At 44.9% G+C, this 27,288-nt stretch overlaps 1 protein-coding gene across 2 annotated transcripts in view; it reads right to left on the reverse strand.

Annotated features, from left to right (window-relative positions):
• LOC126284636 (serine protease filzig-like) overlaps positions 1-27,288 on the reverse strand; it is a 290,556-nt gene that overhangs the window by 56,004 nt on the left and 207,264 nt on the right. For both annotated transcript variants that reach the window (XM_049983711.1, XM_049983712.1), the window contains exons 6-7: positions 14,085-14,177; positions 3,937-4,196 (exon numbers count right to left, since the gene is read on the reverse strand). In XM_049983711.1, the coding sequence (XP_049839668.1) occupies positions 3,937-4,196; positions 14,085-14,177 (353 nt within the window). The remainder of the gene's footprint in view (positions 1-3,936; positions 4,197-14,084; positions 14,178-27,288) is intronic.

Consider the following 27,288-nt stretch of genomic DNA (forward strand, 5'->3'; position numbering starts at 1 on the left):
TCGCGTCGTCGTAAAACCCACGGCTTCACCCTGGTTTGTCTCCTTTTTTTCCCCCCGCTTCTCTTCCGCATGCGCACACAGTGCAATTGTGGTACATGAAACTGCTGCGGCTAACAACAAATTGTTGTTGTCAGCCATCTTGAACTTTGACGAAAAATATGATGACAGTGTAATACCCCTTCTGGCGCTACGTCAGAGATCTTTATCAAATATATTTGATCACGTCTTTGATCAAATCTTTGACAAAGAAATTTGATAGCGTAATACCAGCCTAAGAGTGAGCCGTGCTCTCCTTCCTCTGGCGCATCGCCAGACGGGGTCACAGTGCTTAGCGTACGATCGCTGGCGGCTTTCGGAGAGAGAGGACGTACTAGCGTACGGGCAGTCGGTGGCCAGCGTAGACGGCATCGTTTCGCGAGTGGGATTGTATCGTACTGTGAGCTGTTTTGTGTGGCTTAAACTGTGGCCGTTGGTATTCGAAACTGCCTCACGCAGACTAGAATTTCGGTTGCTAGTCTGTGCCGCTTGTTTGCTATTAATTTTGCTCCCACAAGGTTGTACCGGCGAGATTGCCTCGTGATAGTGCGATGGTCACTGTTTGAACAGTTTGAATCTGCCTGTGGTCGCGTGTGTGTGTATACCGTTAAATGGTAGATTGTCAACTTGATCTGCAAGTTTGCGTCTTGCTGGTTCTGGCGATTGATTATTAGCATTGTCAGCAAGATAACATAGTTCTAATTTTATACTGGGTGTTACAAAAATGTACGGACAAACTTTCAGGAAACATTCCTCACACACAAAGAAAGAAAATATGTTATGTGGGCATGTGTCCGGAAACGCTTACTTTCCATGTTAGAGCTCATTTTATTACGTCTCTTCAAATCACATTAATCATGGAATGGAAACACACAGCAACAGACCGTACCAGCGTGACTTCAAACACTGTTCCAGAAAATGTTCAAAATGTCCTGCGTTACCGAGGATACATGAATGCTCCATCCGTCGCATGCAATCCCTGATGCGCTGATGCAGCCCTGGAGAATGGCGTATTGTATCACAGCCGTCCACAATACGAGCACGAAGAGTCTCTACATTTGGTACCGGGGTTGCGTAGACAAGAGCTTTCAAATGCCCCCATAAATGAAAGTCAAGAGGATTGAGGTCAGGAGAACGTGGAGGCCATGGAATTGATCCGCCTCTACCAATCCATCGGTCACCGACTCTGTTGTTGAGATGCGCAGGAACACTTCGACTGAAATGTGCAGGAACTCCATCGTGCATGAACCACATGTTGTGTCGCACTTGTAAAGGCACATGTTCTAGCATCACAGGTAGAGTATCCCGTATGAAATCATGATAACGTGCTCCATTGAGCGTAGGTGGAAGAACATGGGGCCCAATCAAGACATCACCAACAATGCCTACCCAAACGTTCACAGAAAATCTGTGTTGATGACGTGATTGCACAATTGCGTGCGGATTCTCGTCAGCCCACACATGTTGATTGTGAAAATTTACAATTTGATCACGTTGGAATGAAGCCTCATCCGTAAAGAGAACATTTGCACTGAAATGAGGATTGACACATTGTTGGATGAACCATTCGCAGAAGTGTACCCGTGGAGGCCAATCAGCTGCTGATGGTACCTGCACATGCTGTACATAGTATGGAAACAACTGGTTCTCCCGTAGCGCTCTCCATACAGTGACGTGGTCAACGTTACCTTGTACAGCAGAAACTTCTCTAACGCTGACATTAGGGTTATCGTCAACTGCACGAAGAATTGCCTCGTCCATTGCAGGTATCCTCGTCGTCGTTCTAGGTCTTTCCCAGTCGCGAGTCATAGGCTGGAATGTTCCGTGCTCCCTAAGACGCCGATCAATTGCTTCGAACGTCTTCCTGTCGGGACACCTTCGTTCTGGAAATCTGTCTCGATACAAACGTACCGCGCCACGGCTATTGCCCCTTGCTAATCCATACATGAAATGGGCGTCTGCCAACTCCGAATTTGTAAACATTGCACTGACTGCAAAACCACGTTCGTGATGAACACTAACCTGTTGATGCTACGTACTGATGTACTTGATGCTAGTAGTGTAGAGCAATGAGTCGGCATGTCAACACATGCACCGAAGTCAACATTATCTTCCTTCAATTGGGCCAACTGGCGGTGAATCGAGGAAGTACAGTACATACTGACGAAACTAAAATGAGCTTTAACATGGAAATTCAGCATTTCCGGACACATGACCACATAACATCTTTTCTTTATTTGTGTGTGAGGAATATTTCCTGAAAGTTTGGTCGTACCTTTTTGTAACATCCTGTATATGTATATATTGCTGTTTAAACGTCCTTATTTGTAATGTATGTATATGCTGGGTCTCAGCAGGTCTGGCGTCTAAGTGTTACTGTTGTCAGTAACACCTGGTACTTGTGGCTTCGATGATTATCTTGTTGTAGTCCTTTATCTATGTCTGTTAACATTTAAAAGGTAAAATAATTCTGGTCATTTAATAGTCTTACCTGCAGCAGGTTTACCTGGTAGCGTACGGCCATCATCTGTAGTATGTTGCTTGGTTGATTACATTTTTATAGTTTTACGTACATTTGTACTGTTTAAATCTTTTATACATATATGTTTGGACGCAACAGGTCTGTGAATTAACCTATCATTATTGAGAATTGTTCCCTGGTTGTTGGTTTCATTGCGTAGTGATCATAATTTTGGTACTATATCCTTTTATATAGATTCTTCCGACTTAACGTTTTGGAAGACAAGAAACATCTGTATTTACGATAATTGCAGGGCCGACATTGGTTTCCAATGTTCCGCACCCAACCGTGATCCTGTAGCCTGTACCTTGGGCGCATATTTGAGTTGAGAGAGTTGCCTATTCTGCCTCGTGATGACTGGGTATTGTGTGCTGTCCTTAGGTTAGTTAGGTTTAAGTAGTTCTAAGTTCTAGGGGACTGATGAGCATAGCTGTCAAGTCCCATAGTGCTCAGAGCCATTTGAAGTTGCCTAGAGGCGCGGCACTCGCTGTCTCTGTCGGAGCCTGTACTGCTCTATCCCCTGGAAGTTCGCCTAGCCCTCCCATTCCAACTGCCACTCCTACTTAACGATAAATCCACACTTGACTAGGACCATATCAAAGAGTTGACAGTAGGGTTCGAGTGTGGCGCAGAGCACACGAAGCCATGGACCTAGGCCGTCATCAAGGTACTGTACAACCTGGTGGTGGCTCCATAATAGTGTAGGCTGCGTTTACATGTAATGGGCTGGGTACTCCGGTCCGACAGAACTGGTCGAGTGGGAGTGGTTATATCTGGCCACTTTGAGACCATTTGCAGCCATAGATGGACTTCACCTTACAGAGCCATGTCACAGGGACACAGTTGTTCGCGGCTGATCCGAAGAACATTCTAGGCAATTCGAGTGAATGATTTGACCATCCAGTTGTCCTTACATGGATCCCATCGAGCATTTATGAGGCACGAGCGTTTCGCAGTCGTGGTCGGCTATAGAGGCAGTGTGGCTCAGTGTTTCTGCGGGGGACTTCCAACGACTTCTTGACGCCATGCCATGTCGAGTTTCTGCACTACTCCGGGCAAAAGGAGGTCCGACAGGAGATTAGGAGGATCCCTCAGTGTACTGCGCAAATGGAGTATGGCAGACAAAAATGGTTCAAATGACTCTGAGCACTAAGGGACTTAACTTCCGAGGTCATCAGTCCCCTAGACTTAGAACTACTTAAACCTAACTACACTAAGGACATCACACACATCCATGCCCGAGGCAGCATTCGAACTGTAGCGGTCGCGCGGTTCCAGACTGTAGCGCCTAGAACCGCTCGGCCACTATGGCAGACACCCAAAGTCATGTTGACCTTGCTGTTTAGAGCAGTGTATGTTAGGAGTGTAATGATATGAACCGTCATCGTGCTGGGGTTGTCGCGTGGTGCGCCGGCCCTCCGTGGTGGTGGGGGCGGTCGGCCTGGGCCGCGCCGCGGTGCCCACGTCCGGCGTGATCCACTCGGCGTCGGGCGGCCTCTGGCCCGGCCCCGGGCGGCGCGTCGTCGCCTCGCCGGCGGGCTGCCGCGAGCCCTCCTCCCCCTCCTCCCACACGTTGTGGAACGGCAGCGGGGCGGCGGTGGCCGGCCGGCGCGAAGACAGGGGCGTGGCGGCCGTCGTCCTGCGGGCGCACACCCAACACCGCTTCACGTCACGTCCAGAAACACTTGCAGTTCCTGCAGTGAAGGCTTTCACGACCGGATGTTCCAGCTGCCGAGAATTCTTCCGGGTTGTATGGCCGTGGTCCGTACAACGCTCCTATCCTTGACGTTTCGTCTGAAGCTACGTTGGACGTCTTCGGAGGTGCTCCTGGTTGTGCTGAGTCTTGACGATTGACGACTCGGTCGTCGAAGAACGTCCTAAATACCGTGGAAAGTGGGCGTGGTCTGGATTTCACGTGATAGCAGAGATAAACCTTGTCAAGGCTAAAATATAACTATCGACCATAGTACGCCAAAGATAAAAACTTCTCATCGATTCTGTAGCGCCACTGTCCATGCTTCTTCTTTTCTGTTAAAATTATCCCCGTGTTTGTATATTTCGATGGCTTCTCTATATAGCTGTGGATAATAGTTCGTCATAGTACATAAAACTTCAGTTTCCGAAAATTTCACTACGTGATCACCCGACTGAAGAGCATGTTCCGCCACGGATGACTTCTCTGTTTTCCCTAGTCGGCAGAGACTTTTATGTTCCTTCAAGCGTGTATTCACACTTCTGGGGATAATTTTAACAGAAAAGAAGAAGCCATGAAACTCAGCGATATATGGACAGTGGCCCTACAGACTCGATGAGAAGTTTTTATCTCTGGCATACTATGATCGATAGTTATATTTCACCCTTGACAAGGTTTATCTCCGTTATAACGTGAATTCCAGACCACGCCCACTTTCCACGGTATTTAGTCCGTTCTTCGACGTCGTACTCGTCAGTCACAACCAGGAGCACCTCCGAAGATGTCCAACGTAGCTTTGGACGAAACGTCAGGGATAGAAGGGTTCCAAGAACCACGGCCATACAACCCGGAAGAGTTCTTGGCAGCAGATATTTGCAGTTGTCAATAACGCAAGCCGCCACAAATAATGGAGAATCCTAAATCTACAACCCTCGTCGATATATTTTTATATGGGCTGACATGGTCAATAATGTGGAAATGCCATCTTCATTTTCAGTGTAACCTTTATTTGTCTACATCGAGAGTTTAGAAAATGAAATGATAGGTTTCCATTGTTTAGGAATGATCATCAATCCTAAAAAAATAGTGGTATTCATAAGGAGTCCTATCTACTTAAGAACATGTACAATATAGGTTGTCTTAACCCGTTTGTGCCAAATCGAAACAAGTGACAAGGTCTAGAACCAGTTGTATTGATGATGATGATGAGGTTTGGTTTGTGGGGCTCTCAACTGCTCGGTTATCAGCGCCCGTAAAAATTCCCAACCTTTTCTGAGTCCAAACTCGCCACATTCATGAATGATGATGCAATGATGAGGACAACAAAACACCCAATCATCTTGAGGCACGTAAAAATCCTTGACCCCACCAGGGATTGAACCCGGGACCCCATACTCGGGAAGCGAGAAAGCGACCGCGAGACCACGAGCTGCGGACAGTTGTATTGAGATAGGACAGTAATGGTTGGAAATGCATAATTATTGTGTTATGGACATAGAGCCGATGGCCTTGCCACGGCGGTGGCACCAGTTCCCGTGAGCTCGCCCAAGTTGAGCAGTGTCGGGATTGGCAAACCCTTGGATGGATAACCGTCGGGTCTGGGAGTGGTGTTGGCAAGTGGGCTGCACTCAGTGAGGCCAATTGAGGAGCTACTTGACTGAGATGTAGCTGTCCGGTCACGAAAACTGGCAACGGCCGGGCGAGGGGTGTGCTGACCAGATGCCCCTTGAAATCCGTGTACAGAGAGACGTCTGTCGGTTGAGGATGACACGGCTGTCGGCAGGTACCGTTGGGCTTTCCGAGGCTTGTTCGAATGGGGTTCAGTTCCGGGTTATGGACATACACTGTACACCAGTTAACAACAACGTAGGTTTTAGTAGTTGCTCAATGAGACCATTGCCAGTTACCTTCAGCTGTTACTAGTTAGCTATTGTTATACGGTGTACATTGTGTAAGTCCATCAAACAATAAATATGCATGTCGAACCATTAGTTCCCTACCTCAATGTAATCGGTTGCGGGCCCACAGACACCTGTTTCAAACTAACTCAAGAGGTTTGAGATACCCTGCATAAAATTTAAAGACAAGAAAGCGGCAGGATGTACAATAAAACATCGTTACGGAGTGTAACATTTCACAGTACCGAATCATTAAAACTATTGCGTTTCGTAATGCTGTATTTAACGTGAAGGCAAAGCTATATTACGAGATGGCACCACTGTGTGCACAATTACGTAATAAATTTTATCATATTGAAACAAAGTTTAACAAAAACACCAGAAAAGGAATGATGGCAAATTAACTTACAGTTGTAAAAGAGTTCAGCAATTGAAAATAATAAAATTCGTGGAGCTTGCATGAGAAGATAAAACAATTATTAGTGAGGAGGCAACTAACTGATAATGGAATGTGCTCCTCAGTAAATTACGATGTAAATTAACAAATAAAATGCATGGCGACGGCGCAGCCAGTTGTCCATTCTCTCTCAAAGATTCCGGTTATTTGTTGTACATTGGAAGAGAAACCTGATAATAAACGGCGTACACCATTGACCGCCTGACAGATATACCGTACACAACATATCTCATAGCACATGTGTCATATGACGATTGCATGAAGCGCATCAGAACGTTAACGTGTGTTGCCGCACACCAATATCCCTGGTGTCAGTCGTTTATTGCAACAGACTGCTTCTGATGTGTTCATGGTGGGGTGTATTACTGTATATAGTGCATGACGCAATGTCAAAGATGGAACGTTACTCGTCATTATATTCGGCACACATGCATTTCATGTACAGTGCGGCAAGATGTATTGCCTGTAAAGCATCACTAATGTACAGAAACGCTATGCCAACGGGCGTCATCCTAAGTGGAAGAAGTTTATCTCTGCTGGTACCAACTTACGAGAGACTGGAGTACTGGTGGAACAGCTATTACATCTATGTCAATAAGAGCGTGTGCAAGCACTGGAACCAACGGAATTTCAGCCCTGCGTTCACTTCTGCCAAAGGATTATCCACCACAGTGCAGTACTGCCGAACTTCGTACAGTTTGTATTGTTCACTGATGAGGCCTCACTCACCAGTGAAGATGTTTTCAAGAGCTACAACAGCCATTCCTGGAGTGAGGACAATCCCCATGCTGCCAACATCAGCGGCCACCAGCAACGATTTTTCTGACAAAGCATGGCCAGCCATTGACCAAAATCATCTTATAGTACCTTATTTTCTGCTTCCCCATTCGACTGCTACATTTTACCTGGTGTTCCTGCGAGACGTGCTGCCACAGTTGTTGGAGATGGTTCCCCTGTTGTCTGCGTAAGGATATGGTTTCAGCACCATGGCGTACAAGCCCACTTCAATGATAACGGCAGCGAGCACCTGTACAACACGTTCCTTTATCGGTGGATCAGAAGGAAGAGTCCTGTCCCAAGGCCAGCATGATCGTCGGATCTCGCACCTCTGGATTTTGCCTCTGGGGTGTACATCGATATGGTGCACGAACCCCCATAGCAGTGGATGAAGACTAGTTTGCTAGGGTCCAAGCTGCCTGTTTTCTGATACAACAGACACCAGGAATCTTTGAAAGAGTGCTGTAGAACTTAATGCGCCAATATCATGCATGCATTGAGACTCGTGGTGTCCACTTTGGACTGTTACCATTAGCTAATTTGGTATACGGTGTACATTGGGAATATCCATAACACAATAAATATACATTTCAGACCATTGGTTCCCTGTCTCAATATAATCGGTTGTGGACTCGCAGTCACCTATTCAGAATTGACTCAAAAGGTTTGAGACATGCTGTATAAAAATTCAAGACAAGAGAGCGGCAGGATATACAATAAAGCATCGTTAAGGAGTGTAACTTGTGATATGGTGTGTAATTAAGTACCGTATCATTAAAACTATTGTGTTCTGGAATTATGTATTTAAGAGGAAGGCAGAAGTACACTCCTGGAAATGGAAAAAAGAACACATTGACACCGATGTGTCAGACCCACCATACTTGCTCCGGACACTGCGAGAGGGCTGTACAAGCAATGATCACACGCACGGCACAGCGGACACACCAGGAACCGCGGTGTTGGCCGTCGAATGTCGCTAGCTGCGCAGCATTTGTGCACCGCCGCCGTCAGTGTCAGCCAGTTTGCCGTGGCATACGGAGCTCCATCGCAGTCTTTAACACTGGTAGCATGCAGCGACAGCGTGGACGTGAACGGTATGTGCAGTTGACGGACTTTGAGCGAGGGCGTATAGTGGGCATGCGGGAGGCCGGGTGGACGTACCGCCTAATTGCTCAACACGTGGGGCGTGAGGTCTCCACAGTACATCGATGTTGTCGCCAGTGCTCGGCGGAAGGTGCACTTGCCCGTCGACCTGGGACCGGACCGCAGCGACGCACGGATGCACGCCAAGACCGTAGGATCCTACGCAGTGCCGTAGGGGACAGCACCGCCACTTCCCAGCAAATTAGGGACACTGTTGCTCCTGGGGTATCGGCGAGGACCATTCGCAACCGTCTCCATGAAGCTGGGCTACGATCCCGCACACCGTTAGGCCGTCTTCCGCTCACGCCCCAACATCGTGCAGCCCGCCTCCAGTGGTGTCGCGACAGGCGTGAATGGAGGGACGAATGGAGAAGTGTCGTCTTCAGCGATGAGAGTCGCTTCTGCCTTGGTGCCAATGATGGTCGTATGCGTGTTTGGCGCCGTGCAGGTGAGCGCCACAATCAGGAGTGCATACGGCCGAGGCACACAGGGCCAACACCCGGCATCATGGTGTGGGGAGCGATCTCCTACACTGGCCGTACACCTCTGGTGATCGTCGAGGGGACACTGAATAGTGCGCGGTACATCCAAACCGTCATCGAACCCATCGTTCTACCATTCCTAGACCGGCAAGGGAACTTGCTGTTCCAAAAGGAAAATGCACGTCCGCATGTATCCCGTGCCACCCAACGTGCTCTAGAAGCTGTAAGTCAACTACCCTGGCCAGCAAGATCTCCGGATCTGTCCCCCATTGAGCATGTTTGGGACTGGATGAAGCGTCGTCTCACGCGGTCTGCACGTCCAGCACGAACGCTGGTCCAACTGAGGCGCCAGGTGTAAATGGCATGGCAAGCCGTTCCACAGGACTACATCCAGCATCTCTACGATCGTCTCCATGGGAGAACAGCAGCCTGCACTGCTGCGAAAGGTGGATATACACTGTACTAGTGCCGACAATGTGCATGCTCTGTTGACTGTGTCTATGTGCCTGTGGTTCTGCCAGTGTGATCATGTGATGTATCTGACCCCAGGAAAGTGTCAATAAAGTTTCCCCATCCTGGGACAATGAATTCACGGTGTTCTTATTTCAATTTCCAGGAGTGTATATATGCTAGATGGTACCAGTGTGTGCAAAATTACGTAATAAAATTTATCATACTGAAACAAAAAATACCAGAAAAAGAATGTTGACAAATTAAATTACATTTGTATTAGAGTTCAAGAACTGAAAATAATAAAATGCTGGTAGCATACATGAGAAGATAAAACAATTATTCCAACATGTAGTTGGTCAAAGAAACTGATATAGGGGTGCGTATTCAAATACAGTGATATCTAAACACGCAGAATACGCCTATATAAGACTTCGAGTGTCCGGCGAAGTTGTTAGTGTGGTTACTGCTGCTACAATGGCAGATTATCAAGATTTAAGTGAGTTTGAACGTAGGTGTTACAGCTGGCGCATGAGCGTTGGGACACAGCGTCTACGAGGTAGCAATGAAGTGGGGATTTTCCCGTACGACGAATTCACGAGTGTACCGTGAAAATCAGGAATCCGGTAAAACATGAAATCTCCGACATCGCTGCGGCTGGAGAAAGATCCTGCAAGAACGAGGCAAGAGACGATTGAAGAGAATCGTTCTACGCGACAGAAGTGCAACCTTTCCGCAACTTGCTGGAGATTTCAATGCTACGCCATCAACAAGTGTCATCGTGCGAACCATTCAACGAAATATCATCGGTATGGGCTTTCAGAGCCAAAGTCCACTCGTGTACCCTTCATGACCGAACGAAAAAAAGCTATACGCCTCACTTGGTCGCGTCAACACCGGTATTGGACTGTTAATGACTGGAAATATATTGCCTGGTCGGACGAGTCTCTATTCAAATTGTATCGTGCGGATGGACGTGTACGGGTATGGAGACAGCTTCATGAATCCATGGACCCAGTATGTCAGCAGGGGACTGTTCAAGGTGGTGGAGGCTCTGTTACGTCGTGGGGCGTGTGCAGTTGGAGTGATATGGGACCCCAGATATGTCTAGATACAACTCTGACGGGTGACACCTGCGTAAGCATCCAGTCTGATCACCTGCATCCATTCATGTAGATTGTGCATTCAGACGGGCAATTCCAGCAGGACAATGCGACACCCCACGCTTCCAGAATTGCTACAGAGTAGCTCTAGGAACGTTTTTCTGACTGCGGACGCTTCCGCTGGTCATGAAACTCCCCAGACATGAACATTATTGAGCCTACCTGAGATGCGTTGCAACGTGCTGTTTAGAAGAGATCTCCACCCCCTTGGACTCTTATGTATTCATGGACAGCCCAGCATGATTCATGGTGTAAATTTCCTCCAACAATAATTCAGATATTAGTCGAGTCCACGCCACGTCGTATTGCGGCACTTCTGCGTGCTTGTGGGGGCCCAACACGATATTACGCAGGTGTACCAGTTTCTTTGGCTCTTCAGTGTATTGTGTTTGAGTATAGTTGGTATTTTCACGAACTTATTACCCCCTATAATTTTTGTACGTGTTGCACACTACGCATAGCGCCACCACCTATCGGAACTTGATGAAGCATAGCGGCTGAAGCCGAAATAATCCTCGACGTCCCACAGCAAATTTCGTATTTTTCAATCGAATTTGGCCAATAAAATAATGTGTTGCATTACTTATTGAACGCACTTCGTAATTTCTGCTACTACAGTGTTCTTCAGATTAGGTGATGTAGGTCACCGAGGCAAAAACCATTTTCATTGCACACATTGGTTCTATAAGATGCAATGTCGTTGCCTTAATCGTTTATAGATATGTAACGTATACACTAAGTATTCTAATTTCAGTTTTGGTTTGGTTAACTTTGGTCGAACACCAACTCTGTTTTATTTATTCAGCTGCATTCTGCGAAAGTAATGGCCACTCTGAAACTTTAATCATTTCAGTCAGATTGCGTTTATTTACATGGGTAAGTTTTGATATACTGGGATAGCGTTTCAGAGCGTGAAACCAGGTTGAAGTAACTAAAAGGATAGTATTTCAAGTATACAGGGTGACAATTCTTGAACTATAGGGAAAAAAACGTAAATTAGTTACAAAGTAAGGCGTGCACACACTTTATTCAATACGGAACCGTCACTATAGGTATTCGGATATAGGTTATTGTGATGTCGTCTGTCATACGACCACACCGCTGCCTGAGAGATCGATCTGCCGGATGCGATTCTCTCGATAACGGAACAGAAGAACGGCTGTGCTAGCCAAAGAGTACACAGCCAGTCGCAGTAGGTATGCTCGCCGCGAGGCGCCGCTAGGCCACTTCTTGTGTAGCAAGAGTGTAGTTCAGTGCAGTTGTGCCAGTCTACAGCTCGTAGCCGCCCTCAGTTGTCAGCCAGCGCCGATGTTAGTCATCGTCTTTAGCTCAGCCATTGCTGCCATCAAGTCTTTGTAGCTCCTTTCCAAGTTAGTCTTCAAATTCACGAGATTCGACATTCAAGATTACGAGAGATTAATTCGTCACTGCAAGATTTGTGACTTATAAATTATGTCATTCTACAGACGCTTAGTCTAGTCGCGTCTTCTGTCATTGTCAACGAACTGCTCATGGACTACAGCAAAGTTAAGTAATAAATAGTTTCTTATTTTACACTCCTTCTAATTAAGTGTGTTTTCCTGTTGTAGCTGCCAAGCAGTATTGGCATAGTATAACCCACGTTTCCACCTCCTTGGCTACCTCATACTTGCCACCTCATGTTGGTGGACTACTGTTTTTAGTTCGGCAAAGATTTTGGGGTTATTGCTGTACACCTTGTGTTCAATATAGTACACTAAAAGGGTGTCGCATGTGTTCAGATCCGGAGAATATGGCAGCCAATTGAAGCCTATTCCAGTGCTAGCGCTAAAAAGCTTCTCCCAAAGTGCTCCTCCAGGACATTAAACATTCGAAGGGGTCGAGCTCTGTCTTGCATGAGCCACATCTTGTCGAAATCAGCGCCAGTCTGGATAATGGGGATGAAATCATCTTCCAAAACCTTCTCGTACGGTTCGGCAGTCATCGTGCCATCAAGGATTATTCCATGACTGCACACAGCGCACCTCATAGTCACTCGTTGAGGAACAAGAGACTACTCTCAGTCCCCCAAATGCACAACTTTTGATTACTGACGAACCCATCTACATGGAAATGGGACTCGTCGATAAGGCAAACCATATGCCCCAAGGCCAACCGTGCAGTTTGAACGTCCTAACGCAGAAGTTCAGAAGTGACGAAGTTTTAATTCGTATAGTTCAATAATTGTCCCCAAGAGCTTTAACAACCAACTTCCATTCTTTTTTTATCATCATTTGCCTTTTGCGGTTCAGATGTACGCTACTGGCCATTAAAATTGCTACACCACGAAGACGACGTGCTACAGAAGCGAAATTTAACCGACAGGAAGAAGATGCTGTGATATGGAAATGATTAGCTTTTCAGAGCATTCACACAAGGTTGGCGCCGGTGGCGACACCTACAACGTGCTGACATGAAGAAAGTTCCCGACCGATTCCTCTTACACAAACAGCAGTTGACCGGCGATACCTGGTGAAACGTTGTTGCGATGCCTCGTGTAAGGCGGAGAAATGTGTACCATCACGTTTCCGACTTTGATAAAGGACTATCAGCTCGGACTATCATGGACTACCAGCTCGGAGACCATGGCTGCGGTTACCCTCGACGCTGCATCACAGACAGGAGCGCCTGCGATGGTGTACTCGACGACGAACCTGGGTGCACGAATGGCAAAACGTCATTTTTTCGGATGCATCCAGGTTCTGTTTACAGCATTATGAAGGTCGCATCCGTGTTTGGCGACCTCGAGGTGAACGCACATTGGAAGCGTGTATTCGTCATCGCCATACTGGCGTATCACCTGGCGTGATGGTATGGGGTGCCATTGATTACACGTCTCGGTCACCTCTTGTTCGTATTGTCGGCACTTTGAACAGTGTACGTTACATTTCAGATGTGTTACGACCCGTGGTTCTACCCTTCATTCGATCCCTACAAAATCCTACAATTCAGCAGGATAATGCACGACCGCATGTTGCAGTTCCTGTATGTGCCTTTCTGCATACAGAAAATGTTCGACTGCCGCCCTGGCCAGCACATTCTCCAGATTTCTCGCCAACTGAAAACGTCTGGTCAATGGTGGCCGTGCAACTGGCTCGTCACAATACGCCAGTCACTACTCTTGATGAACTGTGGTATCGTGTTGAAGCTGCATGGGCTGCTGTACCTGTACACGCCATCCAAGATCTGTTTGACTCCATGCCAAGGGGTATCAAGGCTGTTATTACGGCCAGAGGTAGTTATTATGGGTACTGATTTCTCAGGAGCTATGCACCCAAATTGCGTGAAAAGGTAATCACATGTCAGTTCTAGTATAATATATTTGTCCAATGAATACCCGTTTATCATCTGCGTTCCTTCTTGGTGTGACAGTTTTAATGGCCATTAACGTAGCTTTCGCCTGCCTTTAGTTCTGGACAGACCTCACAGGCGTTGAGTGGACTCACCTGCGGTTGAGGTAGGGGTCCTCGTCGAAGGGATCGGTCCGGCGCGTCGTGCGATCCTCGCGGTTCCCGCTTCCGAATGGATCCGCCGGCGGCCTGACAAACATAAACAGATAAAAACTTTATTGTTTCTATTTAATGAAGAATTCCCCTATTTGACCTCTGTTGTAGGCCGTTTGGCACAAGCCGTACATCGCGGTCCTTTATTGCACGTTTTGTAAAAGTAGACGTCTTTTTCTTGCTCCAGTCTTTATTTTTTTTTTTTGGTTACACGTGTTCTAGTGTAGTTTCACATTAAGGCATCTTCATTTGTTTTAAACACAGCGTAGATACAATTTTTTCACTATGGTCGACGTAATCGTCTTGAGAGATTTAAGCATCTGCGTACGAGTAGATATTTAAGATTAATCTCGTTTATTGTTCTGTCTCAGTTGCACTCTTTTTTAATTCGATTACGTGTTTCGATCCCTGTGGATTATTTTAAGATCTGAAATAAAGTAAAACCAAACATGTAGCAACCAATATTTAAATAGTAAAAAAGAAAAAAATTATACATCCATTGTTCTTGGCCTAAACGTTTAATGTTTTAACGAAAAATCTTTAATAGATTTTATTTTCAAACTTTCAGAGTAAGAACTACCGGCTTAATACTTAAAGTTTCACAAATTGAATATCTTCAGATATTTATTCAATTTTGGCTACTTGATTTCCAGTTTTAAAATCTACTGTTTTACATTCTTTTACAGTTTTACATATCCATTCTGGTATCTTAATAGAAAATTCTTACATTGTTGACTTTTTGGAACTTTAGTGTAGGACCGTCTCTTATTGAAGCCGTAACCTCCCTGTTACTAACCCCCCTCACTCCCCTCCCCCCCTCTTACCCCTCTCCCTTGGCTTCGCTCTCAATTTATTAGTGTTTTAACGACAATCGTTACATAATTGTACGTTGGTAATTTAAACACGATCTCTCTTGTTAAGCTCACGACTTGCCCACTACTGTCCCCGCCCTCCACCTCTGCTTCCATTCCCCTCCTCCAATCAGCCTCATGCCATTTCCCCTCCCCCTCCTAGCCCCTACGTCCAACATCTACCGATTTAAAACACTGACCCCAGTTGCAAAATAAGGTACTCTCATATGTCATTCTGAGTGTACACGACGGGTTGCTGATGTAATTACTTTGGTAAAATCTACACTTGTGTACAGTTCTTTTCTTCCCTACTATTGTAAAATATTTGATGGTACATCTTTAGTTTTACTTTGTTTTAGATCATAAGATGATACAGAGTGATCGAAACATCTAATCGAATTAAAAAAAAATTGCAAATGAGTATAATCTTAAATAAGTACAGTTTTTTTGTTTTTACATTTGATATTTACAAATTAGAAAACAGTACAAGCCATAAATTTTGCATTAATAAATTACTCGCAGTTATTCGTTTATCCAGCCGAAACCTCCGTTTCATCCGGTCATAGGTTAGAGGTCGCACTGTAACTCCACTTATGTAGTTTTCATCTGTCGTTTGTAACTGCTGTTGATCACCATGACTGAACTAGCAAGAAATGCAGATTTTTATTAAGAAAAGTGCGAGCTAATTCCGTCGCAAATGTTTGTTCACGTTTTCTCTCTCTCTCTTTCTCGGAAGAAAAATCGTAGTGTTTACTGAATCAGTTGTGGTTTTCCTCAGTGATTGGCTTGAGAAAATTGGAAACTGCAAAACAAAAGATCGTAACGTGAAATGGTGTTCGATGTTTTATAACCAGATAATTCGGAGATTTTTGTTCGACAAAGGAATAACTTAAAATTATAATTTATTACTGTAAAATCTAAGGCTTGAACTGCAATCTAGTCTGTAAGCACAGCATTTATCTGTAGGTATCACGTGTGAAAAGTATTATTCTAGATTAAACCTCTGAAGTAGCCTTAATGTAAGAGCCCTCTAGAACATAAATATAGACTGCAGCAAGAAAATGGCGTTTCAATTTATGTAACGAATATTTCTGTACCTGCTACGGAAAATGGCCACGCCAATTAACTTGTTGTAATCAAAGTTGTTTATAGCAAAACGAAATGTTTAACCTAATATGGGTACTACAATAATATAAAATCAAAACCTACCAGAAATTTAAAAATTAGAACCCTATCTATGTAGGGGAGAGTGTTATAACAGGGAATACTTCTCAGACTTTCGACTCTAGCCATGCCTGTGGTTGAAGTTTAATATATTTTCTTATTCCATTTTTAAATGATGCCATTCACTTTTTGTGTGTTGCGGTCTTGTGATTCAAGTTTAATATATTTTCTTATTCCATTTTTAAATGATGCCATTCACTTTTTATGTGTTGCGGTCTTTTTGTGAAGTTGCAAAAATTAATCCAGATAATTAAGGTTCTACAAATGTTCCAAGGTACAGCATGATCATGTATCTGGAAACAGATATTCTATAAAAATTTAAAAGCGTTTGCAATCGATAAAATCTTGTTAACACTGCATTTAGTCGCCTGTTTGTTACACTATTACTCTACTACACACTAATAATCAATATCTGAAATTAAATTAAGCTGAAGTATTACCGAAAGCCACTTGCAAGTTACGTGCATTTTGAAATTGAAGCTATTGGAACCAACAAAAATTTTGATTTTCAACACAGGTAAAATTGTCAAAACTGTAAAGAAACTTATTTCATTTGCAAGTATTACTTGTTCGGCGGTAAAAGAGCTTCTGTTTCAAGGTACAAGACTGTGAATGAATGACGAAATATAGCTTCACTGTCTACATGTTATATAAATACTATTAAAATATGCAGCATTTTACTCGTCATAAAATTGTATAGCCGAAGGGTTAACAATACAGTGGAACGTGGCTAGAACAACATTCAAAGGACTTTGAACATTATGTTGTTATAAACGAGTGTCGTTGTAAGTGAGATTCGTATTTTCTGTCTACTGTAGCGGCAAATGGGAAACAATGAATTTATTTAGCCTTGTTTTATTTTAGATACATCACTCGCTCTTAAGCTTGCATCTACATCTGAATTACAGCTGCATGCACACTCCGCAAGCCACTGTACGGTGCGTGGCGGAGGGTACACTGTCCCACAACTAGTCGTTGCCTTTCCTGTTCCACTGTGACTATATGCTTCCGTGCGAGCCCAAATTTCTCCCATCTTATCTTCGTGGCTCCTACGCGAAGTGTATGATGGTGGCAGTAGTATCATTCTGCAGTCAGCCCATAGCGTTTTTCGAAATGAATGTCTTCTTGCCTCCACGGATTCTTACTTGAGCTCCCGAAGCATATTCTGAACAGTTGCCCTCTGATCGAACCTACCAGTAACAAATGTATCAACGCGCCTCTGAACTGCTTCGATCGTCTTTCAATCCGACCTGCTACGGATCCCAGACAGTCAAGCAGTACTCAAAAATAAGTCACATTAGCGTCCTATAAGCGATCTCCTTTACAGATGAACCACACTTTCCTAAAGTCCTCCCAATAAACAGAAATCGACCATTAGCCTTCCCTGTCACAATCCTCACATGCTCGTAGCATTTCATATCGCGTGGCAACGTTACGCCCAGATATTTAAACGACTTGACTGTATCGAGCAGGACACCGCTGACGCTGCGGGTTTGTTTTTCCCACTCATCCGCATCAACTAACATTTTTCTACATTAAGAGCCAGCTGCTGTTCTTATAACAACTACAAACTTTGTCTAGGTCATCTTATACCAATCTAAAGTTACTTATCTTCGACATTTTCGTGTAGTCCACAGCATCATCAGCGAACAACTGCTAATTGCTGCCCACTGTGTCTGCCAGATCATTAATGTACACAAAAAATAGCAACGATCCTATTGCCCTTCCTGGGTCACTCCAGATGATACCCCTGTCTCCGATGGACACTTACCGTCGAAGACAACATACTGGGTTCTGTTACTTAAGAAGTCTTAGAGTCAGTCCAAACCTGGTAGCCTATTCCGTATACACGTACCTTTGTTAAGTGTCTGCATTGAAGTGGCCAACAATGTCTTTCCTTCTCATCCCGTTCGATAAGTCTCTCTTGACCCGGGGTTCAGGGACACTTTTCCTAAACTTTACGTCTTTTTCTTTCACCTCTCTTCCTTACCTTCAACCCATCTGCCAGGAGGAGCCACTGACTCCGAAAGCTAGCAAACAATAATACCTTTTGTATATGTGCTCTCCTGCTGTCGCTTGGTGCTTAGATTTTTTACTACCCAATCAGTTATAATTCTTTATACTGACATGGTAAAATAACATATTCTGTTTGTCTAAGTTAACATCCACAATACATGAGTACAGCACACATTGGAGTATGTCGACTTCCCACCAAACTTCTTTACTTAGGAGTTAAGCAATTACGTCATTTTACTCTGCAGTCTGTTTGCCCAATACACACTTCCTGAGCCGGCCATTGTGGCCGAGCGGTTCTAGGCACTTCAGTCTAGGACCTCGCTGCTGCTACGGTCGCAGGTTCGAATCCTGCCTCGGGCATGGATGTGTGTGATGTCCTTAGGTTAGTTAGGTTTAAGTAGTTCTAAGTCTTGGGGACTGATGCCCTCAGACGTTAAGGCCCATAGTGCTCGGAACCATTTGAACACTTCTTGAATTACGTTGTATGTTCATTATTTCATTTGCAAGTTCACTGTTCCCTTCCCTAGCTTCACAGAACGTGTCGCAATTCTAATGGTTTCTAAAGCGTCAGTCACAGTAGGGATGGGCACTTTATTTCTTTCTTCTTCCTCTCCTTCGCTCATTTCATGGACACTGCGGCCCTGATTCTTAACTTCATTTGCAATTTCGTCTTTAGTTTGCACTTCGGTTGTAACAAGATCATCATCTATTGTAGCAAACGTTTCACAGTCGCGCTGATTGAGAATATCACAGTTGATTTCTGGCAGCAATGCAGATAGCGGTAGATCATTAGTCTCATCGAACGCGACTTTACTTTCGGCTGCATTTGTTCTTTCAGTTGTGATTCTCGCATGATGGAAGCATTTCTTGATGGTTTGGACTGTGACCCGACTCCAAGATTTGGTAACGCATCTGATCGCATCCATCAGTGTACTAGAATAATCCTGCTTTTTCTCAATGCGTTGTATCGTTTTCGCTAATGTGAGATTACGATAGTGGCATTTCAGACTCTAATTACTCCTTGGTCCATGAGCTGCAATAAGTATTTTCGGGAAAGAAATACAAGCTTAATATTCTCCAGACCAGAGAGTGCAAGACGTGTTAGACGGTTGTCCACAAGAACCAGTATGTTCATTTTCTGACTTCTAAACTCCCAGTACCAATGCCTTATATCTGCTTCAAAGAGTTAGGAGGTCATCCAGGCCTCTTATTTTCCTTGTAGTGCACTGGTATTTATATCCCTAAAACACCTAGGATTTTTTCATTTACCTATTACGAGCAATTTTTTAGTCTCACTTCCAACTGCTCTAGCACAAACCAGAACTGTTACTCGTTCTTTACATAACTTGCCGCCAACACATTTTTCGCCGTTGAATTTCAGTTTCGTCGTATGTCAGTTTAAAGCAAATGCCAGGGTCGTCTGCTTTAAAGATGTCACAGTCTGCATATTCTTGCACTCAGCAGTGAACCACTGTTGGTGTGTCTCAGTATTCACATTGTTGGCTCCACCTCTCACTTGCCAAAAGTAATGCCGGGACGTTGTTTGAATCCATCAATTCAACCACTGCTGAACCTAAATGACTGAACTTTTAATTTCTTACAAATTCGCCAATGTTATATTGTCGATTCACTGTTGTTTAAACTACTGAAGTAGCGCCTCATCCATGTCACTCCGTTCAGTTGTTTGTAACTGATTGACTTTAGATCCATTTTTTATTCGGGTTCTTACAAATCGTTTGGATTGTGGAATTTACGAGGCCAAACTGATGACACATGTCAACCTTTTTAAATCCATTCTCGATTTTATGAATCACTTTCATTTTTCATCCAATATTAAAAATTTTCTTTTACTGGCCATCCTGTCCTAAAATGCGTGAAGTCCGTAACAAATTGTTATGAAAACGGACATCGCGTGTACTGTTGGCGAGTTGTGTGATTGTCACCACTACTGTAGTTACAAATGCGCTAGTGTAACACTGAGGTTAGGTGTATACAGGGTGTTACAAAAAGGTACGACCAAACTTTCAGGCAACATTCCTCACACACAAATAAAGAACAGATGTTATGTGGATATGTGTCCGGAAACGCTTAATTTCCATGTTAGAGCTCATTTTAGTTTCGTCAGTATGTACTGTACTTCCTCGATTCACCGCCAGTTGGCCCAATTGAAGGAAGGTAATGTTGACTTCGGTGCTTGTGTTGACATGCAACTCATTGCTCTACAGTTCTAGCATCAAGCACATCAGCACGTAGCATCAACAGGATATTGTTCATCACGAACGTGGTTTTGCAGTCAGTGCAATGTTTACAAATGCGGAGTTGGCAGATGCCCATTTGATGTATGGATTAGCACGGGGCAATAGCCGTGGCGCGGTACGTTTGTATCGAGACGGATTTCCAGAACGGAGGTGTCCCGACAGGAAACGTTCGAAGCAATTGATCGGCGTCTTAGGGAGCACGGAACGTTCCAGCCTATGACTCGCGACTGGGGAAGACCTAGAACGACGAGGACACCTGCAATGGACGAGGCAATTCTTCGTGCAGTTGACGATAACCCTAATGTCAGCGTCAGAAGTTGCTGCTGTACAAGGTAACGTTGACCACGTCACTGTATGGAGAGTGCTACGGGAGAACCTGTTGTTTCCGTACCATGTACAGCGTGTGCAGGCACAATCAGCAGCTGATTGGCCTCCACGGGTCCACTTCTGCGAATGGTTGGTACAACAATGTGTCAATTATCATTTCAGTGCAAATGTTTTCTTTACGGATGAGGCTTCATTCCAACGTGACCAAATTGTAAATTTTCACAATCGACATGTGTGGGCTGACGAGAATCCGCACACAATTGTGCAATCACGTCATCAACACCGATTTTCTGTGAATGTTTGGGCAGGCAGTGTTGGTGATGTCTTGATTGGGCCCCATGCTCTGCCAGCTACGCTCAATGGAGCACGTTATCTTGATTTCATACGGGATACTCTACCTGTGCTGCTAGAACATGTGCCTTTAACATACGACACAACATGTGGTTCATGCACGATGGAGTTCCTGCACATTTCAGTCGAAGTGTTCCTGCGCATCTCAACAACAGATTCGGTGACCGATGGATTGGTAGAGGCGGACCAATTCCATGGCCTCCACGCTCTCCTGACCTCAACCCCCTTGACTTTCATTTATGGTGGCATTTGAAAGCTCTTGTCTACGCAACCCCGGTACCAAATGTAGAGACTCTTCGTGCTCGTATTGTGGACGGCTATGATACAATACGCCATTCTCCAGGGCTGCATCAGCGCATCAGGGATTCCATGCGACGGAGGATGGATGCATGTATCCTCGCTAACGGAGGACATTTTGATCATTTCCTGTAACAAAGTGTTGAAGTCACGCTGGTAAGTTCTGTTGCTGTGTGTTTCCATTCCATGATTAATGTGATTTGAAAAGACGTAATAAAATGAGCTCTAACATGGAAACTAAGCGTTTCCGGACACCCACATAACATATTTTCTTTCTTTGTGTGTGAGGAATGTTTCCTGAAAGTTTGGCCGTACCTTTTTGTAACATCCTGTATACTAGTACAATGAGGTTAGGAGTCTACGAGTCTTGACAAATGGGCAGAGAGAAGAGTATGCAAGGTTGCCATATTACAACAACAGATTTTCTTCTCCAGTATATTGGTTCCCAGCGAAGTCTTGTTACTAACTGAGGCTGAAAATAACGTTGTATGCGAAGTACACGCAAAGGGATGTACATAAAGTCCAGGAACAGTTTCAATAACTTATTGCACAAGAACCAAACATTGTACAGATATCATACATATATAATTTTGAAGAGAAATGCTGAAAGTTTTTTTTTCTTCATGTATACAGCCACAGCGTAGTTGGGTAATTTGCCGACAGACAGCGCTAGTTGCAAACATGGCGATCTCAGGTGCGGAGCGAGCTTTCTGTGTGTTGGAGTTCGACAAAAGCAAGTGTGCTGCAGCTGTTCAACGGATGTTTAGAACCAAGTACGGTAAGAAGCCACCAACAAGAAAGGCCATTCTGGCACAACAAATTGTTGCGACGGGTTGCTTGTGCCCGCCAGAGAGAAATGTCTCTGAGCACCACTGCTGTGGTCATCAGTCCCCTAGAACATAGAACTACTTAAACGTAACTAACCTAAGGACATCACACACATCCATGCCCGAGGCAGGATTCGAACCTGCAACCATAGCAGTCGCACGGTTCCGGACTGCGTGCCTAGAACCGCGAGACCACCGCGGCCGGCCCCGTCAGAGAGAAGCGGACGTCGCAGTGTGAGTGAAGTGAATGTGGAGCGGGTATGAGAGACATTCATAAGAAGTCCAAAGAAATCGAAGACTTTGTGCATCCCATGAACTCGAAATTGCTCCAATGACAGTGTGGGAAGTCCTGCGACAGAAGCTGTTTATGAAACCATTCAAATTGGAGCTGGTGCAGAAGCTCAATGATGAGGACAAAGACAAGCGTTTTAAGTTTTGTTTGCAGCGGCAATAATTGGATGAGGATGGGGCTGGCATTGTTGATCGCTTAATTTTTAGCGACGAAGCCACTTTTGACACTAACGGGAAAGTGAAAAGGCATAATTGTAGAGTCTGGGGTACAAAGCATCCACGCGAAAGCATTGAATTTGAGCGTGAGTTCCCAAACGCATTTTTTTTTTTTTTGTGTGCCTTGTCACGTCGAAAACTGTACGGCCATTCTTCTTTGTCGAGAGCACTGTCACTGGATATTCCTACTTGGACATGTTGCACCAATGGCTGATACCTCAAATGCAATTGGGGTCTCCGTTCATCTTTCAGCAGGATGGGGCTCCACCCGATTTTCATCGTGAAGTTTGTGTGTACCTGAACACGGAGCTGCCGCATCGATGGATTGGCCGTGATAAAGAAGGTGACAGCTGTTTCATGAAATGGCCTCCCCGATCACCAGATCTTTCTCCGCGTGATTTTTTTCTGTGGGGAGACATCAAAGATCTGGTTTATGTACCACTTCTACCACTTGACGTAGCAGAGCACCGGGAGAGAATACGGGAAGCGACTGCCACAGTCGAAGTTGCCATGCTGGGACGGGTATGGCAAGAATTTCATTACCTTATTGACGTCTGAAGGGTCACTCATGGTTGTCATATCGAATGTTTGTGAAAAAACTTTCAGTGTTTCTCTTGAAAATGCAATTTGTACAACATCTGTACAATGTGTAGTTCTTGTGCAATAAATAATTGAAAGTGTCCCCGGACTTATGCACACCCTGTACATTTGTCGTATTAAGCAAAGATGAGAAATACGTGCCTTATGAGGAGTATGGCCGTACCATAGAAATTACGATGTTATAACCGAGTTGTTGTTGTAACTGATGTTATGAGAAAGTTCAGTTGTATATTCCAGAGAGCTTTTATTTGGTATACTAAACAGCACTTTCATACAATGTAGAACTCCAAATCTGTACAAATACTACACTGACCACCACCTCATGTCTAGCAACAACTTTAGAAAATGGTGGAAAATCCTTCTTGCTGTCTCTTTTGCGCATACCTTCACGTGAGTCTAAAATCAGTCACCGGACTGAATTTCCGACCAAAAAACATGTTTTGCAAGGTACACAACCGCCTAGGTACAACCCCTCTCCTACTAATAATTCTATTCTACAATTCTGCAAAACGATGAAGATTTCACGGCTTTTTCGGTAAGATACCTTGTAGTTCATCCCAACCTAAGTAATCAAACCACGTATACCGAGCTAGGTGGCGCAGTGATTAGCTCACTGGGATCGCATTCGGGAGAACGGCCGATCAGTCCCGCATCCGACCATACTGATTCGGTTTTCCGTGACTTGATTCCCTACTGTTCCCCACACCGGGTTCGTGTCCGTGTCTCGTTGTCGACGGCTCGTTAAATACTAATCTCCTCCTCCTCATTCAAACTACATCCAATCTACTCGGTATACTTCCCCGTTACGTGTTTTGGCACTGCTAGAGTCCTAGGATGTCAAAGCGAGTTAGCACTATTGTAATTCATATAGCAAATACTACAGATTTCTTAAATGACATAATGCCATTAGCAGCAGCTGCATGTCACGTAGGAAGTGCAGTCGCCGTAAGTGCACTTTATCCCACTGGCCGAAACCAGATATTACATTCTGTTACCTTTAAATATAAACTAACATGCAGTCTGATACGTAAGAGAGTGGTCGGCATTTCACACATATGGTGAAAGACGTCGCATTATTTCTTTCACAGCCCAGCAGAGAGAGACTCTCCTTCACTCAGTGTCCATAAAGCAGTAGTTTGCTTTGAATTCTTGACGGGGATGCACAAGGAAAGACATGAGTGCAGTTTACGGGTCGCTTTTATTAAACATGTTTGATGACGACTGTCCATCGTTGGTTCATGGACAAAAATTACTGCAGGATGACAATGATCCGAAGCCCCGCAGCAGGCTTTGCAGCGACTGGGAGCAGGAGAACGGCTTGCAGGTACTGGACTGGCCCCCACAGTCACCTGACGCTAATCCTATTGATAGTGGTCTTCCGTCAAACAGAAGTTGCAAGGAAAAAAGAGATTCACTTTGAAACAACTGTCAACTCAATTTAGACGCATTTGGATGCCTCTTCAACGTGAATATGCAGAAAACTTTGTTTCAAACATGCCTCGGAGATCCCAAGCGATTATCGACACTGCGGGTGACTGGACGTTATTATCAATTGTAATTGCATTTTTCATTTTTCCTTGCATGATGCACGTATACATGTGTCAGTTTGTCGTCAAATACATTTTTCTACTATGGCTACGAAGTCTTTTGCGACGTATTTCTTGAACAAAAATCTCTCGGTGTACAAGCCGCGTCAATTCAGGATAAAACTCCAAGCTTTCGACCACTATCTCCATGGTCGTCGTCAGGGCTAAAACTGACTGTGGTGAACTAGCGAGGCTCCCACTTTTATATGCAAAGGACGGCTTCTGATTGGCTGGAATACGTCATAGCAACAGCGATATGGCGCGTAGTCAGGTGGTGCCCTCTACTTCCATAGATGTAGTTTCTATCCCGCGTTGCTTGCAGCGCCATTCCTTGAATCAGGAGGTAAAGTGCGGGAAGTTTTTCTCTGCGATTTTTCTTTATCCAGTGCACTCTTCCAAGTGTTGCTAAGTGCATAGCCGTTGTCTCGGTTAAAGTTACTATCGCTAAGTCTAATTTTTCAACTGATTAACCCGACGACGATTTCACTTAAAACTGCATGTCGCTGGAAAGAAGTCAAGCAATTAACTTATGAAGCTCTATTCTGGAACCACTAAAAGTGCAATTTTGAGTTTTATGGTTTTCAAACGCCCATGTCGTCCGTCCTGAGTTTTCCCGGCGTCGCGCCAAACCCTATTTGCCGTGGCCAGAGTCATCAGATCCTTAGCGAAATGCGGTGCGCAAGAAATTACATGTGGTACTGCTCCGGAGATTTTCGATGGACCTGTATTCTCTGCAGTGCTACACACATACAGTCGTAATAGATAGGTGTCGTGAGCCCCCAGAGACAGGGTAAAACTTGACACTTCCCAAAGTCAATAATTAAAAGACCTATAGCTACCTGACTACTTTCAAGAAGATCCGACCACTGGACTTAAATGCACGGTCCAGTCACATTAACATGACCAACGTGTACAATGATCACTCACACACGGCAGTGCCAGAGGTAGCAGTGGAGGGTATATAAAGTGCGTAGGGGGGACTTGCGAAACAGTATAAGTTGTTTTCGTAATGCTGAAACGCACCCATTTATCTGCCGTCCAAAAGTGTCACGATCACTGGCTTTCGGGAGAATGGTGGAAGGATTTCCGAAACGGCTAAGTTTGTAAACTGGTCGCCTGCCGCTGTGGTTAAAGGATGCCGTGCATAACAAAATGACGCTATTCAAAACTGCCATTGAGGCAACTGTGGTCCGCCACAGGCCATAGGCGACATGGGGGCTGTGTACTGTCGAACAGAAGTGTCGCTATTGAGCAGCTGACCCCCCCCCCCCCCAGATGAATCAAGGGGCTTAACAGCAGTGTCTCATCAACGACCGTTCAGCGAAAGTTGCTGAGTATCTGCCTCTGCAGCAGGCGTCTGGTTCATGCATCCTTGTATGTGCGAGGGTTGGAACTTAAATAGTGGCAACTATTTATTCACAACTGATACAAAAGAGTTACATGTTTGTACTTGTTACAATCCTTCAAAGTAGTCACCAGCGTTGCGTAGAACCTGTTGCCAGCAATGTGGAAGGCGTAGTATACCGTTAGCAGAGCCTGTTCTATTGATGGTGCGAGTGGAGCGATCTAAAGCTTTTGTGCTTCTCGTGAACGACTGTGATGGTGTAATCCTAATGCATTAAGTTCCTCCAAGGCAGACCGTCAATGCACAGTATTACTGTTTGTTTTAGGAGCATCACCTGCGACCAGCTTTGCGAAAGAAGCGGCGACATTTTCTCCGCAACCCACCCATCATTTTGCACGACAATGCGCGGAAGCACACAGCGCAAGACTTTGATTTGATTCCAAAGATGAAGAAACAACTTCGTGGCATTCATTTCAGAACTGTTCCACAGATTAGACAGGCAGTAGACCGCTCCATTCGCACCATCAACAGAACAGGCTCTGCTAAAGGTATACTACGCCTTCCACATCTCTGACAACGGGTTCTACACAACGCTGGTGACAAGTTTGAAGGACAGTAACAGAGGCAAACATGTAACTCTATTGAAACTTCCTGGCAGATTAAAACTGTGTGCCGGACCGAGACTCGAACTCGGGACCTTTGCCTAACTCTATTGTATCGGTTATGAATAAATAGTTGCCACTATTTAACTTCCAACCCTCGTCTGTATGTATTAAACCGAGGACCTAGAAACGACGGAGAGGGTTCATCCCGCCATAGCCCTCAGTGGTTCACAACCCCACAACAGGCTACAGCAGTCCACCCACCCCACCGCCGCTCCACACCGAACCAAGAGTTATTATGAGGTTTGGCCCCAGTGGACAACCCAGAAATCGTTCTAGTGCAAAAATTTGGGTGA

The sequence above is a fragment of the Schistocerca gregaria genome, chromosome 8 (assembly GCF_023897955.1).
Source record: "Schistocerca gregaria isolate iqSchGreg1 chromosome 8, iqSchGreg1.2, whole genome shotgun sequence".
Taxonomy (NCBI): domain Eukaryota; kingdom Metazoa; phylum Arthropoda; class Insecta; order Orthoptera; family Acrididae; genus Schistocerca; species Schistocerca gregaria.